Here is an 18173-nt window from a genome sequence, read left to right as displayed (position 1 = left end):
TTTTGAACGAGCAAAATTTTTGAACAATATTGAACATCGAAATTCGCTTATTTTGCGAGACTACAATGGAAACACTGTTTTTGCATCACACGAGTCATGTAATCAACAACCGGATGTCGCTATTGGCAGAAAAAACAAAGAAGACAACAGGAAGTCATAAGAGGATGATGGTGCAGGATGTTTATCAATTATTTAGTCGTGAATAAAGTCATTCACATGTGATTTTAATGTGATTTAATTTGAAACACCACAATTGCGAAATTGTGTTTACGTTTTACATTAGCGTAATATCGATAAAGTTTTGCGCACATTTGCAATGGAAGCACACATACAGGAATTGTCATTTCCAAACTAATTGAAATCATCCATTTTACAGCAAGACACATTTAAAACCCAAAAGTATATAAGAAAGTTCCTAATCTTACAAAGAGTGGACTTCCAAACACGTTCCTCTTTCTTACTTAAAGGTCACATTTGTGAACACACATTCATAGAAAAAAGTGTCATGAGCGGATAGTATCAGTAGCAATGGTCTGATCATTTTTCTTTTTTTTCCCCTTGTCTTAGTCTGGCACTGGCAGCGTTGATGGCTGTGTGGGTGCCACCCACCCACCCATCTGTGCCCATCCGGGCCCTCAGGCCCAAAGTCCATCTGGCGTCTTCCACTACTGTCTAGCAAGTTGTCACCTACCCCAGCCACCACTGACAGCTTTAATATGTAGGAGTGTTGTTCAGACGGTACCAAATACAACATAGAAGCCATTGAAACAGTGACCTCAGACACAGCTGACAAGTTGGAGTACTTTACGCACATTTTAAACTGAGCTCAAAGAGCCACAGTTTCTTAAGGAATTAAAATGGATTTTAAAGTTTTAAAGTAACTTTATACAGCTTTATGTCTGTAAGACAAGCATGTTCATAGAATTATCAGTAACTTTTTGTAAATAACAGACTAGAAAGGCCAGGAAACTGCTTAGCTATCAAATATGTCTTTCATTCTTCGTGTAGGTGCACTTTAAATGTACTTTTGCAAGAGAAAAAAAAATTCTATGCATTTTTCTACTAAATTTATAGTTCTTTTTTATTTACAGGAGTTCCTGGAAGTCCAGTTACCAGTTCAGCAGCATTCCAGAGGGGCGTTTGTCATTTCACCCCCTCGCCATTTCAAACTTTTGGAAAAAAAAATACATTCTGATCCACAGCTCTTGGGTATAAAAACGAGCTTTCTGTCTTGGGACACCTCAAACCAAGCATGTGTCATTTTCCACCCTCCTCAATGACATTTTGTACTAAGAATCAGTGATTTTGAACATTTCTTGGCACCATTTTGTTATTACTGTGAGCTATTTCAAACCCATCTTGGGGCTCTATCGTACCCAAGATAGGTTACGATACACTTCGTTCGGAGTTATCCTGAACCTGCCATTTTGGATGTTTCTTATTAACCATGTGCCCTCTCTGTAACCTGAAGTCTGGGGACATGTTGTGCTAACAATGTTTAAATTGGTACCCTCTACAGAGGCAATTGGTACAAACCATGTGCCATTTTATAATGTCTTTAGGGACATTTTGTTGTCATCTTAAGGTCATCTTGGGACGTCTTTCACCAGATAGCTATTTGTAATTCCTTCAGGAAGTTCTATACTTGTGTTGTTGACTAAATTTAAAATAGAGTCCTAAGCAAAATACTTGGAAATGTAGCTTCTTTCTGCTAAATCTAGGTGCTTGCAACTTCTAGCCTCATATTTTGTAAACTTCAATATAAGAATCCCCTTACTTACAAACAATACATATATTTCAGGTTATTATTTTTATAATACATTTACAGATGATCTTATTAGCCATACCTTTTGGTTAAAATATGGCAGAAAGAATTCTTTTAATCAAAATTGACATAACAGTTACATATTTTGTCACTTAATCGTTTTTGTATTTGTCATTTAGCTGCCCTTTGATGAAGTATGGATAAAAATGGATTATGGTTTCTCTGAGAATGCAGAGATACATAATTGAATGCTTGAAATTTCAACTTACTGAACCCAGTCCTTCAAGGAATTTTTGACATTGGAATTTGGGTGACATTCTGATGACTGGTTCTCATTTCGGATAGTTTGAACTTCAGGACAGAAAACCTATGAAAGTATCTTACAGTAGAAACTATTGCTGAAGAAATCATCCACAGTAGTCTGTTGTAGACTTACTGCGCCAAAATGCACCAATTACAGATACCAAGCTTGGTCATTTTCAATTGACCTCTGAAGACAATTGGTTATGTAGAACACTTAAAGTGAACCAGTATTGGGACAGCCACTAGACATCTACTGGGCTCTGCCAAGAGTAATGATATGTTACACTAACCGAATGCTATGATGGCTCTGTTTACAAATGTTATTTTATTTTTCCCGTCTTGAAAAAATAAAATAAAAATTGATTTCAGTTCTGTAGCAACGTTGCTACCGGGTCGTGCTGTGTATGGAATCTTATCTGTAACCCAAAATGGAGTTTCCACATTGTGAAGGTTCTTCTGATGTCCCAGCTGGCCACACCGCTTACACCCGTCCACAGTCCACATGGGCGGCTCGGCATCACAATCAAAACCAATCTGTATAAAGAGCAGAAAGTAAGTCATTCTATTTCCATTCAGTTGTTACAGATTTCATATGCTTGCTTTCAAGAGCATTAATTGACATATTTTTTCCTTATATAGTTTAGCAAAGCTAAATGTTAAATGTTAATTCTAAATCATTAGAATTAACATTCTAATGATTTAGAATGTTAAACTAAAAACATACTGACAATGTAAACATGCAATGCATTACGGTACTTGTAACTAATCAAAATCAATTTTAGGATGATTTACAAACCAGGGATATGAAACATTTTACCTTCTAATTGCTTCTAATATGTTGATTAATAAATTTTTAACACTTCAGCATATTATTTTAAACAAACCAACTCATAGTAGTTTTAATATGGCTTGACTATTACTGTGTGCACTTTTAATGAACCGATACCAAAAGCATTCTGTGATTGTAGAGCTAATTTTAGCCTTGTGAAAAATGATACGGGCCTTTAGCATTAGCACCGTGGCTAGTGCTAGCAGTAGTGTTAGCGCGAGTAGCCTTTCTACTCTTATTTCTGACGGTACATGACGTAAAACACAGCAAAGCATTTATACATTAAAATAAATTTCGACAAACTCCAGAATAGTTTACCTAAAAACATATCTCTGCGTTAGGTTGTTTAATCTTATATATATTAGCCACAAGCTATCGAGCTAAGCTAAGTTATTCACTCACCGGGATTTCCATAAGCTATTTCTCAATAAGTGGTCATTTCTGTCGCTCATTGAAGGCTCCCTGAGTCCACAATTCAGTCGGTCAGTGCACATGAAAAGAGCAGAACGGGTCAAATTACTAAACTTAAACTACACTGGCCAACCTCGAGTCAGCAGAAACGCAGAGCGCCCTGTAATAGATAGACCCTTCAGATATTAAAACCCAAACCTGTAATTCCTGTACTTTATCATTTTTGCAAATTATTGTGTTGGTCTTAATTCATCCTGTTGAATTACATCAAAGTTTATGGTTGACAAATGCAAGGCACTGCATAAGGACAGGTGGAGTCGAGTGAAAATGACTGAATAAATAATTTCCTTTACCTTGATGCAATACATAAGAAATAAAGCAAGAATTTTTGACGTAAACTTTTCAAATACCCCCCTTGTTGCCATGACTAATGTACCAGAGACTAATAATGCTCCCCTAATGGAGACAACCATGAGGAATAAGCCCCGCCACATTTAATGAGGATTCCACGGTGAGGACCTGCGGCAGCCTTCAGTAGAGAGAAGAGGGTTTTGTAATGAAGAAAAGTTGCCACTCATTTGCATGTCAATAAGCCCCAAGACTCAAAGACAATGGAGGATTAGTGGGGATGCATATAGAAACACAGATGTTAACGTACTCCGGCTGATTTTCGTCACAGGGTGGTGCATACATGCTTGGAAGACATCCTGCACATTGAATGGAAAAAGACATATGTTGCCATGGCTGCATTTTTATGCCTTAATTAACGGAGGCTCACTTTTCTTAGTCAATATGCAGTCTTTGAAAGGTAAATAATGCTATATTCCACGTGGTTTGTTTGATTTGTTTTTACCTCTATGATGTTAAATGTAAACAGCATCAGTTTTTAATGTGAGCCATGTGGGCAGTTGCTCAGGGTGGCATTACAAAGGGGCGCAGATGTCTACCAGATGGAATAGGTTATTTCAGTTATGCCCTGAACAAATGTTCTATTTTTATGCATGCCACATGCAATCAATGCTTGTTGTTGAGACTTTTGTGAGTGTCCACTGCATATTATTCTACCTCAGATGAGTTGCTGCATTTTGATTGGTTGGGAGAGGGGCTTACACTGGATGGCATTCATGCAAGAATAAATAATAAAGATTGAGTTTAACCAAGGAAAAAGTTCCATAATTAAAACTTTTCCTGAATTTACCGCCAGGGACAATCCAAATGTTCTGTCAGGAGGAAGTGGTCAAAATTCCAGCAAACTGTGACGACCTGGATAAAAAAGAAATGTATTTTTGGTCTGTTACTTCTGGGAAGACTAATGATGAACTATCAGGCCAGAGTTAAAGCCTCAAATTGTCAACATTCATGCCCACAATCTTTATATTCTCCTCTCCTTCTTGAGTAAAGGCAGCTCATTAGAACTCCAGAGAACATACAATTAGGCGAAGTGCACTGGAAGGTAGTGTTAAGTGGTGTTTTCTACATCCATGTGTATGGTCCAAGTGGTAATTTTGAAAGAAACCGTACTTCTTATCTATACATGAAACCAACACTCCGCCGAGAGTCAGACGCCTGCGAAGATTGGAGCACCAGCCGTCTTGTCAAGTCCTCAAACACCAATGTGTCTTCACTCCGGCTGAATAGGAAGGAGTCAAACGGATGCAAATGCGTCAAGGAGGGCGCTTCAGACTGCTCCTGTAAGCAAAGATGATCATTTCCTGTGGGAAATCAAGGAAGTGAGACAAAGTGCTGGAAATGGGGTGATGGTTGTGGGGAGGAGGAGGGGTTAAGATTATTTCCCAGAAGCAAGATGAAGGTGTAACATGACATCGCGAATTTACCAGAGGTCCCAAGAAAAAAAAACAAAAAACAATAAACATTTCCCTTTCACTCCTGCTTCCTGGAAATCCCACTCATCAGCCTCTTACTCATAGAGTCCGGGTTATTATGACTTGTGCTTTCTTTGTGGGCAGCAGGCAGAAATGCAGAAGGCATTAAATGGAAAAACCGTTACATAGATACTCTCTCATCCACATCTAGGTCCATTAAGCCATCCATCTATCCGTCTGAGACATCCATCCATTTTTATACATGCCTATTTTTATTTTCTCTCCATATTTTTTGGATTTAAAAAAAAAAAAAATCGGTGGTAAGGATATCATTTACATGCTATGAGAGTTGACTCATAATAGTTTTAATTCAAACCTCAGAATGCCGTCCAGTGTGGTTCCTATGTCATTTGGAAGAAAAACAGGCCCACAGCATAATACCCAACAGTGAAAATGAGGACATTTTCCACATATTTTTTTTTTTTGTTTATGCCAAATCTTTAGTCCCATCTTCTGAATCACACACTTCCTGTTAAGCTTCCAGTTGCTTTTACACATCTTTTTATCTTATATGTTGGTCTAGTCTATAGATACGAGCTGGTCTATGGATGTAAATATTTTATTGTAGACATTTCTATGCTTGAAAATATCTTGAAAATTATCTAATGATTTGTTCACTTGTCTTACTTTTTTTTTTTTTTGGTACAGCAGCTAAGAGAAAATGTCCCATGTAAGTTCATATTTATACTTCAAAAAAAAAAAACAAACTCTGCAATAAATGATCAAATAAAACATTTCCAGACACTGATAAAAGTGTAAATATATATACAAATCTACTTTTCAGTGTGAGATTATTCAACTGTATGACAATGTAATTTTATTTTAAGGCCATTTTTCTACCTGAGTGGTTGCTAGTAAATGTAACCAGCAATGTATGTTCAACAGAATCTAATAAGTCATGTATAAAAGAAACAGGAGACAAAACAAATTTTTGGTTTGGGAAGAAAACAGCAAGACACCAGACCGATTTCTGTACATAAAAATGGGTGTTTAATTGAAACTTCTGTATCAAAAAATAGCAATATCCATCCTTCACACAGGTCACACAGCTAAAGTGAAATGTCTCATTTATAGGCTATGTGACAAAACAAAACAAAAAATGCTCTGCCTATTGTTTAGTTTGCCATAGAACTTAAATTAACCTGGACAGTACACAAACCAGATTTATTACTCTGATACGTAGTCATTTAACATTACCAACAGACTTTTATTCCTTTAAAGTAAATTAAATAACATTCAAATGCTCTGCTTAAATTTAAGTAAACGTCTTTTTATTCTGCTTTACATTGACAACTACTTCAGTGCATCCTCAACATCTCAGAAAAAAAAAGAAGAAAAAAAAAAGTTGAAATGTAAAAATAGGTTATAGGAATGCAAACCAAAGGCCAAGTGGGTTATGCAAATATTTGTGTGTTTGTGGAGGGGCAGGGAGGATTTTTAAGCATAGACAATAAATAAATAAATAGCCACAGAGTGTGGAATGTCTACATGTTTATGAATAAATTAAATGCAAATGAAGAGAGAGAAAAACTTTTTTACACGCACACAAAAAAAAAAAAGAGGATGGGAAAATAAAATAAAAATACTCTGTACAATATTTGTTGGAAAAAAAAAAAAGAAAAACAATTGAACCCATGAATATTGCATTGATTGTGCATCTAAACCCCCCAAACCCTTAGGGAGGCCAGGGGCGTGGAGGGGAGGGAGGAAGGTGGGCACGTGGTGTCAAGCAGTGAGATGGTGGGAGGCAAAAAGAAGTACCAGCACCCCTCCCCATCTTCGCCCTGCAACAGGCATGGGGGAGGGAAAAGATGGAGCGCGGGGGGCAGGAGGGGAGAGAACGAAGGTGTATATTGACATTTCGTAGACATTCAGAAAAGACAGGATTCGGTTTACAAAACACCTGTTCAGGCTATAGCGTGAATAAGCAGCGTTTACAGAGATCGACAAGAGGTGCTTTCAAGTATTTTGTTGTAAGAAACAGTCCACCCCCCCCTTCTGCAACCCCTCAAGAACCCCACCCAATCCTCTCTCCACTTAAACTCCACCTCCGCCTCTCAGATCAGGAGGCGTTGGCTTACAGTGATGAAGAGAAGGGGGGACGGGGGGGGGGCAAAAATGTCACATAAAATAATAATAATAAAAAAAATATATACTTCTTGAAGCCTCTTCCATCACAGCACAGACAATCTAACCACCACGCCACAGGCCGTAACCCCCCCCATACCCTCACTGTTGGTTGTTGACAAAAAAAGTCCCCCAAGAAAAGCAGCTTTCCAAAAAAAAGGCACTCCAAAATTAAAACATTTAAATAAAAACTCTTCTCGAAGCTCTATGAGAGCAGTCTGAATAGGAGGGCCTTGCCAGCTCTATATATGTATATGTATGTATCAATATACATACATATACATATATATCTGCCTAGTAATATAAAGAAAGGGAGGGGAAATAAATAGTGCTGGTAAGACCACCCAAACAGCAAAATGTTCCCCATTTGGAAACAAGTATAATGAACTGAATTGAAACAAAAAAGGGGGGGATGGGGACAAATAAGATAAAGTGTAACCAACAAAAATAAATAAGAAATTCCCTACAAAAGAGGAAAAAAAATGAAAGTATTCTTATTTCCTGTTGTTTTCTCTCTGGGCCAGATGAGTGAAGCACATGGCCGCTGACAGTTCTGGGTGGGCAGAAGGCCTTGTCTGTCCCCTCTTTTCACCCCCCTCACCCCCCATCTCCCCTTTATTTCTTCACAAAGTCCACTGAGTCCCATCAGAGCCGCGCTCAGAGGCTTTCCTTGCTCGAGCTTGTGCTTGACGAAGAGTCCGTGTCGATGGTTCTGAGTCGGATTTCTCCCGCCGCGGGCTCCTCTGGCGACTTGGGCGACTCCTCCGCGTTCCTCATCCAGGGATGGTCGCAGATCTGCTCCAGAGTGGGCCGGTCGGAGGGCCGCAGGGCCAGGCACCATTTGATCAGCTGCTGGCACTCTGCAAGAGGAAACATCAGCTGAGTTCAACATAAGCTTGTGGAAAAGTTACTAGCAATTTACCGCGTGGCTCTTCACCTAGGGCGCCACTGTGTCAGTGAGAGGCAACAGAAATGACTGGTTTATTGCTTACTGGTGTGTCCATTTTATGGGGAGAACTAAGAAAATTCCTGTTTCCCCACTTAACAAGGTTTATTTCAGTTTTAAATGAGTCTGAACTGCCTTCAATAATAAGTTCCCAATGGAATAAATGCTTTACTTATACATTGGACTTAAATGGTTCTAATTAGACTGGTCATATCTGAATTGCATTTTAGACTGATTATAGATTCTTCAAAGCAGATGTTGCATTATTGAAATGTATGGAGAAACTTCTACAAAAAAGAAAAAAAAAAAAAAGTAATTCTCTTGTTGAAGAAAGAGGGCTGTCTTAGAGCGTCATTATTAACCTTTGAATGGCTGGATCTATAATATGCAGTAGACTGCTATACCACTAAATAATGCTAGAGGGCAACAGAGTCCACCTATGCACTTGTATACACTCACCAGCTGAGATCCTTCTCCTGAAGTAAAGCCTCCCCTTGAGGATCTCATCGTCTTGCTCGAAGGGGATGTCTCCGCACACCATGTCGTAGAGCAGCACGCCTAGCGACCACACCGTTGCCGACCTGCCGTGGTATCTGTGGAAGCGGATCCACTCTGGCGGGCTGTAGACTCTTGTACCTGGGGATTGAATGAGGAGTAGCGTAAGCAAAGTGTCGGCTCACAAAAACCACAAAACAGAATCACAGTGTGCATACACATGCGCACACACACACCCAAAAAAAAAAGGCAGCAGCGCAAGCAATGACAGGATTTTGGGTGAGTGGAATAAAAACTGACAAGCTGTGGCATGTATAAACTGCAGCTTTTTGAAGCGTAATCTCACCTTAATCTCTTAAATTCCGTTTAAAAAATATATTATGCAAATTCCTAGGGGTGGCCATTCCCCTTGTGCCACCCCCTTGTGGCGCGCTTGGAAAAAACTAAAGCAACGTGAGCCCATCACGTGAAGCCTCGACTCTAGTTTCACAACAAACAGATGTTAGGTGGCACTGGCCTTAGATCCACAACACCACTACACACACCGTGACTCAGGCTGCCATGACAACATCATGACCGGAAACATTAAAGTACAATCCGGCTCACGAGAGATTAATGCGTCACCAATTAAAAAAAAAAAAACATGAAAAAAAAATATCGATGAGTCACCTCTGTAAATATTCACTGAGATTTGTCTGGAGCAGCAGCAGCATCATCATCATCACCCGGTTTGCATTTCTAATATTAATGCGCGCGAGGGGATTTTGGCGAGGAAGACCCTCGACCAAAAACGGATCACTGCGTCACAGCCTCGTTACCGCCTCCGCGTCTGAATATAGCACGGCCGGAGCATCAAGGGCAAAAACACAACTCGGCCCACACGGAGGCATAAAAAAAATAATTATATTCATGAAATCCCACCACGGATAAGCACCGTGACATCCCGTAATAGTAACAAGCGTCGCTTACCGTCGAAATCAGTGTAGACCGTGTCCTTGAGAATCGCCCCTGAGCCAAAATCAATAAGCTTGAGCTCCCCGGTGCGTAGGTCCACCAGCAGGTTTTCATCTTTGATGTCTCTGTGTACTACTCCGCAGCTGTAGCAGTGCCTGACCGCCTCCAGAACCTGGCAGAAAAAGCCCCGCGCCGTGTCTTCGTCCAGGGCTCCCTTCTCGGTGATGAAGTCGAACAGGTCCTTCACGAGCTCCGGCCTCTCCATGACGATGAGCCAGCCGTCCGCACGCTCATAATAGTCCAGCAGCTTTATTACTCCCCGAAAAGACGAGCTGACCTTCTTCAGCAGCAGGATTTCCAGCGGCACCATAGCTCCGTTCTGAAATAAGAGAAGAAAAAAAGAAAGATGGCGTCGTTTAATAACAATAGTACAACACAGGTAATAATAACAACATTAACGCCCGCACCCAGCTGCAACACAAGGGGGGTGGGGTGGGGGAACCAAAACAAACCACACACTTACAATTGTGCCCCACTCTGTTACTCGCTCCTTCGCGACATGTTTCACAGCAACCTGGAAAAACACGAAAGCGCACACATTAAAAAGTGCACATTCAAATCCACGTTATCTGCGCTAAAAACCCGTTGTGAAATCCTCACCGGTGCGCAGTCAGAAATCCGGCTGCCGGCGTACACCGTCCCGAACCCTCCGCTGCCGAGCACCGAGCCCACTTGGTAAACCTTCTCGAAAGGCTCCTTCTCCACTTTGACTGCAAGTAAAAAAAAGGGGGGGAAATGAGAATAATTTCCACCAATTGGTCGGTTGAAAGTGAATCAGATTCGCTTAAATAATTATTTCTTGGTAGGAGAAATCCAATATGGAAAGCGAAGCGGCGACATACCGGGCGGGAGCTGGATCTTCACTGGTAGGTGGTCCATACTCGAGGGAGTGCAAATGTGCGAAAATGAACCAAACTTTGACAGCAGCATATTCGAGCTGAACGATGCCGGCGTAAACGACTCCTGTTCGGCTTGTTCTAAAAAGTCACCAGAAGCAAGAACAGCGATGGGCTCAGAAACGGCGCTGCGGACCGCGCGAGCAGTCCAGTCCAAGCTGTGCGCCAACTCCGCCGCACGCGGTGCCCGACGAGAAAGTCGTGTCACGACCGTTAAGTCGCACACTATTTCCCGAAAACCGGCATCAATTCCGACTCCTGCGTCTCGACGTCAAGTATTCCCAACAAAAAACAAGCCGCCTTGTAAATCAAGAGAAAGTCCGTGTGGAGAGACGTGTAGCATGAGAGTACAAAGTGTACAGTGAGTTTAAAGGGGCCGCTGCGGTGTGTTATTATCCCGGAGAGTGGCCGCTGTCTGTGCTTTGGCGCGGTCTTCCCAAGCCAATATTTTGACGCGTAACCAAGAGGCTTGGTATCCCTCCGCTCCAACAACAAATACTTCCACCCAAATTTTAAAACATAGCTTGAAAATATTTGGCGAATAAAATTTAAAATCGACTATATGTGAATTTTCATAGGTCTTAATAGATTTTTAAGGAAAGATTCCTTCGAAATATGTATTTTTCAGACGCACTACTTTCTCATAGTACGAGACGCCCAAGAATCCCTTGTCTGGAGGCTGCGCGCTATGTTATCCTATCGACTCGGAGGAGACAGCCAATTAGATAGCGTCTATAAATACAGTGTTTCGTATCTCGACCAATCCAGAAAAAGTTTTCATAATAAAGGAGTCGTTTGAGCGCACGTGGCGGCAATTTCTCTCCATCTCTCCCTCCGTCCCTCCCTTCTCCTTTCCTCTGTGCTCTGCAGCAGGAAGACGCACAACACAAACTATGGCAGCTTGCTGTATGTGTTGTAGCTGTGAAGTTAGATCTACTGACGCTCACTACGGCTGTTTATGTTTACATTCCATTGACTGGAACTGTACTTTGAGTTTTGAGATTAATCTAAAGTTTAGACATTATTAAACTGTCTTAACAAGTGTGAGGGCATATTTTCTATTAATTAGATTTTATTTAGTTTTTGTTAGTTACGTTTTATTTTTTGTGATTAGTATCGTTAAATATTAATTGCATAGTATTAGAAAGTACAAAAAGAAACATAAAACTGAGGTACATTCATTCTTCTGTTGTCTTTGATATCAAATTCCAATTTTCTCAATTTCTCTGCTACAACGCACCTGCACGCAGTCATATCCCAACGATTCATGTGTGTTCCTTTCAAATATTTATGGATGAAACTTTAATGCGCTACTTGGCATTTTTAGGGATGCTGCAGGAGAACGCCGCGCCGTTCAGAGGCAGGAGTATGAAAACATACCAGCGGCTCACAGCATCATAACAATAAGCGCAAGCACATGGGAATGTAATCAGAGCACTCGAGGAGCCAGCTGGTCCATTCCGGCAAGTAAACTTTCCAGTTTTAATGTCAAACATTGCACGTGGCCTTGCTTCTCCGTGAACTTTCCACTTTTTATCTTGTGGTACCTTTGATGCCCTCTCTGTATGAAGGTGTGTGTGTGTGTGTGTGGGCGTGTGCCACTCGCTAGCCAAACAGTAGCATAAGGGAGTTCCAGGGAATGCTATCTCTCTATACGGCTGGAATGTTATGTAAATGTGCACACACACACACACACACACACACGCATACGCCCCCACACACTTTGAGAGCAGATTAACAGCCTATATGTTGAACTGCAGCGATCCACATTAAACAGTTGATCTGTAACTCATGTGTGTACTGCAAGCATAACTTTGGGATAGTATTTGCATTATTTTGGTCTCTAGGTTGCCTCGGTGAGCAGTCTCACCATATATGTACAGTATTTTCTTCATTTGCATGTTATGGGATATACTACTATGTGCATGCAGATTATGTAGGGATATATGACGGAACCTCAGGGGTTTGTTTGCTTTTATCTTATGATACATTTGCATAAAGATGTTCAAAGGTTTAATGGATTGTGCTTCAAAGGAAATATGCCCAGCCTGCACCGACGCTGGCAACAGCCTATTTCATGCAGATATACTGTACATCTACCACCTGTCCTGCAGCGTCCTTCCATGATAAAGATCCTAATAATAGTAATTGGTTAAAAGACTCAGTTTTATTCGAAAGTATTCCTCTTCTCTAAGGGTTTTTAAACTCTTCCGCACCCTTGAACTCTGAAAACCTTTTCACGCATGGCCTCCTACGGTCCAAACAAGTGAGAACAGGTGAACTGGAACTACTACGTTGTTCTGGGTTACCGGCTTATTTGAGTTTTCCATAAAGTCGCTGGGCTGGAAGAAGCCTGGATCACAGTGAAACGTGTGGAGTACGCCTGGCGCATTCCACCACAGACATGTGCAACAGGTGGAACGAAATACTTTCATTGGGTGTGTCTGGAGTCATGCAAATTCATAGAGAGAAACCAGATAAGAATGAACCAGGTTGAAAGATATTTAGTCTTTTTCATTACACATTGACTCAACAAGTAGGTATGCCCTATATGTGATGCATGGGGGCGCCATGCTAGAGAGGGCGCCAAAACGATGGCAGGAAATTGATTCCAAGTCTGCATTTTCTGTATTTAATAGTGACAACTGTTTCTGCATATTCAAATGATTTGTTCAATAACTGATCAGGCGCGCCTCTGCTCCTTCACCTACCTTCTTGCTATTTCATATAAAGGCTCTTCAGACCTTTTGAATTTGCCCCAATAATGAGTCTGCGTTCACCTCAGACAGTACCTAGTTGCATTAATCTTTCTCTGCAACTTCTAGTCATGCAACGACTTTGTGACGTAATAAGCAACGATTTGAATGTTTTTGCCCCAACACTTTTTAATTGGATTAAGATATGGGCTTTGACTGAGCCGTCGTCTAAGACTACATTATCTAAGCAGTGCTCCAGTATCAATCTTTCACAGCCTCTAACAATCAACAGAATGTAAGACTTTGCCTTTGATCAGGGTTGACTTGATCAATAATGATTGTTTCCTCACTTGATTTGGTGAAATACTTGAGGGGCTACTCAGGCAGCTGTTTTGACGTCGTTTTGACACGAGCATGGGTCACGCAGTTGCTCTCAAATCCCGTGGGAATTCCTCACTACTCATTTGGAAAAAAGAAAGAGATCAAGTGGATAATTCAAAAGACATGTGGCTTGTGGGCCTATTGATGAGCTAACTCTATCCGCCCAAGTTAGTTTTTTCTTTTCCTTTTTCTCTTTCTTCATTTTTGGGATTTCAGTTTTTCTTTCCTGCATGCCCCGGATGCCCCACATCTTCCTTTTGCTCTAATTGCTGCCTTACAAAACTGTGTCAGCAAGTGGGAAGAGTTTTGATAAGGGCTACGCCTCCGCTTTTGCGTCAGTAATTTGATTTCATCGGGGACATGTGAAGCTGGACTCACCATTGCGTACGTGGCCGCAACATAGCCTGCGGGGGGTATTTATAGCTCCATTGCGATAGCCCCGTTGGCAGCCACATCATTTTGGTGAGCGGCCGATTGAAATCGATCTGGCTCGGATAAGCGACTCTCTCCCTGCCAGGGAAATGTGAGGAACCAAATTTGTCGAGCCTCGTGCTGTGGTTGCATCCCTAAACCTGTGAGTGGGGCGCGTTTGTATCAAGTTCCCTGCAATCATGCTTTCCGTGGCAGGGTGCTAATGCAAATGTGGCTGGCCTTGCGAGAAGATGCCTTGTGCGTTGCGTGAAGTAGTCTCTCTTGGTCTTTGAGGAGGTGTGAAAGAAACTTCCATGGAGGTATCAGGGAAACTTTGGGAAACAGGTTAAACTTGTCAAATATGCTTATTTCATCAGAGCTCCTTGTTCTCCACAGGTTTCGGTCACTAGTCGTGCTTGCAGCCTCCCAGCCAGGTTGCCTTGTGGATTAGTGTCTGGACTCTGCGTTATGTAACAATGTCAGGTCTCCAGTCAGTCTGCTAATCTGGCAGCCACATTGCATAACTGTCCATGACCTCCCTCTCCACATTCCCTCGCACCTTAACGCTGTTGCGTTTAATTTGCTCAGTAAATATGTGTCTCCTAATGTTCTGCTCTGGGCGCCCACATGGTTGCGTGGCACCGGGGTCACACATGCAAACGAATGCGGATGAGTGAAATTGTGTGACTGTTGGGTATCTACCAGGCCAGAAACGTTCCCCACTTTAGCTTAAGGTAAAAGAGAGATTGGATCTGATAAGAAGAGCCTGCTACGGTTTAACTATATATATACACAGTATATATATACAGTATATATATACACAGTATATATATATATATATATATATATTTAGCTTTGGAGCTTTGGAGCTGCAGTTTGCAGACCTGGTTTATCTACTTTAAAGAAACTTAAATAATTAATCAGGATAATATTATATATATATAAAGTGAAATAATCCAAACATGGTGGTGTGTATTTGGAACATATTTGGAGTTTGCTTAATTTCAATTTTAACAGCGCTGCAACTTTGATTAAATAATCTTGCATAATTTTTGCGACATCCCTGATAAATATAATTATTAGCCTTTTTTTTTTCTTCTCCCCTCCAGGGTTTTTTTTGTGGGCCCTTATAGGAAAGTAGGCTGACAGGAAAGGGGGAGGAAGACAGGAGGCAAATGTCACCGGGTATCGGGAATCGAACTAGCAGACAGCCGCTTCGAGGACTCCAAGCGTGGGTCGCGCTGTCCCCTACGCCACCACAGCATGCCCCATTATTAGCCCTTTTTTAATCAGCTGAATTAATGAAGGTTCCTGAAAAACCTTAATATATGCATCTGGATGTATCTTTGTACGAGTATATTGCTAACATATTGACCAACAGCTTTTTATTTGCAGTCCACTATACATACATATGTGTCACATTTCACCATAGAAATCTTATCAGGAATTCAATCTTAGTTCTCCAAAATTATATCTAGTTGATAATGAGATTGCATTCACTCGTCCATTAGCTAGCTGTGCTAGCTAGCTAATAGCCTCACCAAATCTATGAATTTCAAAAACATTGTTGTGTTACTTTTGGTTCCAAATCACACTCCGCACAGAATTTCTGCAGCCACTTTTAAGCTTTTCATTTTATGCCTTCATCTGTCGTATCTGCATTCACTCCGGTCAGTGTGTTTTGTAGTGTGTGTGTGTGTGTGCATTGGGGGGGGGGGGAGATGCATGTGGGGGTGTTCACATAAAACACTGCAAGACGGTACAGAACATGCTGCGGGGCTTGAGAGGGAGATTTCACAATAAAAAATAAAAAAAAAACTCCCCCCCCCCCCCCCCCCCCAACGTTTTGGGTAGGAAGAAGTATTTATTGCATTAGTTCAGGTTGTGCGCATGGGTTGGCCCTTTGAGAACAAGCATGCAGAAATAAAAGCTGCATGCCGCTCACAGCTAAGCCAGTAAAACATTTTGCGGTAGGAGAGATTAGCACATTTTTGATGGAAAATTCAAAACAGGTGCTTTTTACTCACTGCTTTCGGCATTAATGGGGCCTCCTCATGCCGCAGTCTGGTTACAATTTGTGCTATCAAAGCAAAACTGCAAGTTTTACTTAACCAGTGACTTGAATGCCTTATTAAGGGACTGTTATTTAATGGTCAATAACCACATTCAAAGTGTGTTGGTCAGTTCTGTTTGAAGTCTGGCTTTCGGGCGGCTACGTTTTTGGCTAATCCTCACGAACAAAGCTGCCTCATATTCTCTCCTTGCATTGTACGTATGGAAGTTTTTAGCTTAAGCACTCCACTTCCCTCCAATGAGTTGATCCTTTTAACTGCCCGTTCCTGTCTTAAGAGGATACTGTGACATAAGCCTTAAATCCCCACCCCCGGGCCGATGACCCCGGGTGGTGGCACAGCAGTGCAAGAGATTGTCCAACGAGTCCAAGTTACGCATTACGTTGAGTGATTCTGATAAGAAGAACTCGGCACTCCACTTTAAAGTTGTTCCTTTAAATGTGTTTTCACGTTGCAGAAGAAAGTAACACAGGTGGTTAGTGAGCACTATTGCACTATTTTACGATTGCAGCATTATGTGTGGCATTCATTCATTAACGTCCTAAAGAGGAACAACCTCTGTCAGCAGCAGAATCCGGTTGTGTTATGAAATGTATGCAGTGTCATGGAAGTTGTTCTCTGGATTTGATTCGATGTCTGAGTCATCCATTCTAAACATTCACCTCTCCTGGTTGCGTGTGAGTGTTTTTTCTTTTTTTTTTTACAGTGTTTTAAATTGTGTTGCAGCCAAATCGTGACTGTAGAAACAAATAACAATTTGAATATTCAAAGATTTGTGGATACTAAAGAAGGCTGTGGTGTAGAGCTACATGTAATTTGAACTGGTGGATGATTCATTTTCATATATATAAATATATATATTTATATTCTTAAGTTGGACAAACAGTGATGAGTGCTTAAGCGTGAAATAAACAAATAAACAGTTGGAGGCTAATTTTGACTTTGGGAAATGAAACACAAACACACGCCGTGGTTTGAAAAATAAAAATGAAGGTTTGTAGATTTGATGCAGAGGATATGGCTCACCACTCAGGACGCCATGGGCATGGGGTTGTCACAAGCACTTGGGAAATAAAGTTATTTGTTATTTACTTCCTAAATAATCTTCACATTGGCTTTTTGCATTGTCAGTCAGTGGTAAGTGATGTGTATAGCTTTTCGTGAATGCAGTATAAGTCAAACCAAGAGTGCACGAAGATAAGATCACCCTGTGAAGTTGCATATCGATAAGAAAAAACCCTTCTTGAATTCAGTTTCCAACATGGTTGTAGTTCATGTGCAATGTTGTGAATGGATTCAGGTCTAAATTAGACATTAGCACTTCTTTTGATGGTTTTTTACTACATGTTGTCTTTCTGGTTTTCTGACTCGACGGTAAAAGACCCTCAGGTCTTAGGATGTCCTGAGTGCCAAAATCTGAAGCAAATCAAATGTAGAGTAAGTCGGACCAAGATGGCCAACATGCCTCTAGAAAACCGAGCTTTACGACTGGGAACGAGACCCTAACCCAAGGGATTAGGATTAGGGCTCTCAATTCGGAAGTGAAGTAATTGCGAAATCCGAGTTGGTCTTTGTCAGCTGCTGTTTTTAGATCACAGTGTGATTTTTGATGTTAACCCCAGGCTTTTTCCGTACTTCTTTCAGTGCAAAAAAGAAAAAAAGAAATTAAATTAATCAAATTCCAGCAAAAAAACCCAACAAAACAACAAAAGCAATCCATTTGCATCTGTTGGAAACCACGGCTGATTTGAACCACAGCGGACGCTCTGTCAGCTATTGGTTCCTGCCTACACTCTTTCCCCGTGCTTTAAGGCTTCTGATTGGCTGGCTGCTGTGACAGACATTGTGCTGACTTTGTGTCTTTGAGGGCCCTGGTTCTGGCATAATGCTGCCTGGTCAGCAGTCTGCACCCACAAACACACGCACGCACACACAACACACAAG

The 18173-nt window shown here is 41.2% G+C and overlaps 1 protein-coding gene across 1 annotated transcript; it reads right to left on the bottom strand.

The window, feature by feature from the left end:
• Window positions 1–6158: 6158 nt before the first annotated feature.
• pim3 (Pim-3 proto-oncogene, serine/threonine kinase) lies at window positions 6159–11104 on the bottom strand. Its single transcript, XM_005797210.2, has 6 exons — window positions 10616–11104; window positions 10374–10483; window positions 10237–10287; window positions 9729–10092; window positions 8724–8900; window positions 6159–8178 (listed from the first exon to the last, which is right to left on the bottom strand). The coding sequence occupies exons 1-6, from the start codon at window positions 10701–10703 to the stop codon at window positions 7976–7978; spliced, it is 993 nt and encodes a 330-aa protein (XP_005797267.1). The 5' UTR covers window positions 10704–11104; the 3' UTR covers window positions 6159–7975.
• Window positions 11105–18173: the final 7069 nt, after the last annotated feature.

The sequence above is a fragment of the Xiphophorus maculatus genome, chromosome 17 (genome assembly GCF_002775205.1).
Source record: "Xiphophorus maculatus strain JP 163 A chromosome 17, X_maculatus-5.0-male, whole genome shotgun sequence".
Lineage (NCBI taxonomy): Eukaryota > Metazoa > Chordata > Actinopteri > Cyprinodontiformes > Poeciliidae > Xiphophorus > Xiphophorus maculatus.
The sequence above is the reverse complement of the archived record's forward strand: the minus strand, read 5'-3'. Positions and strand labels throughout refer to the sequence as shown.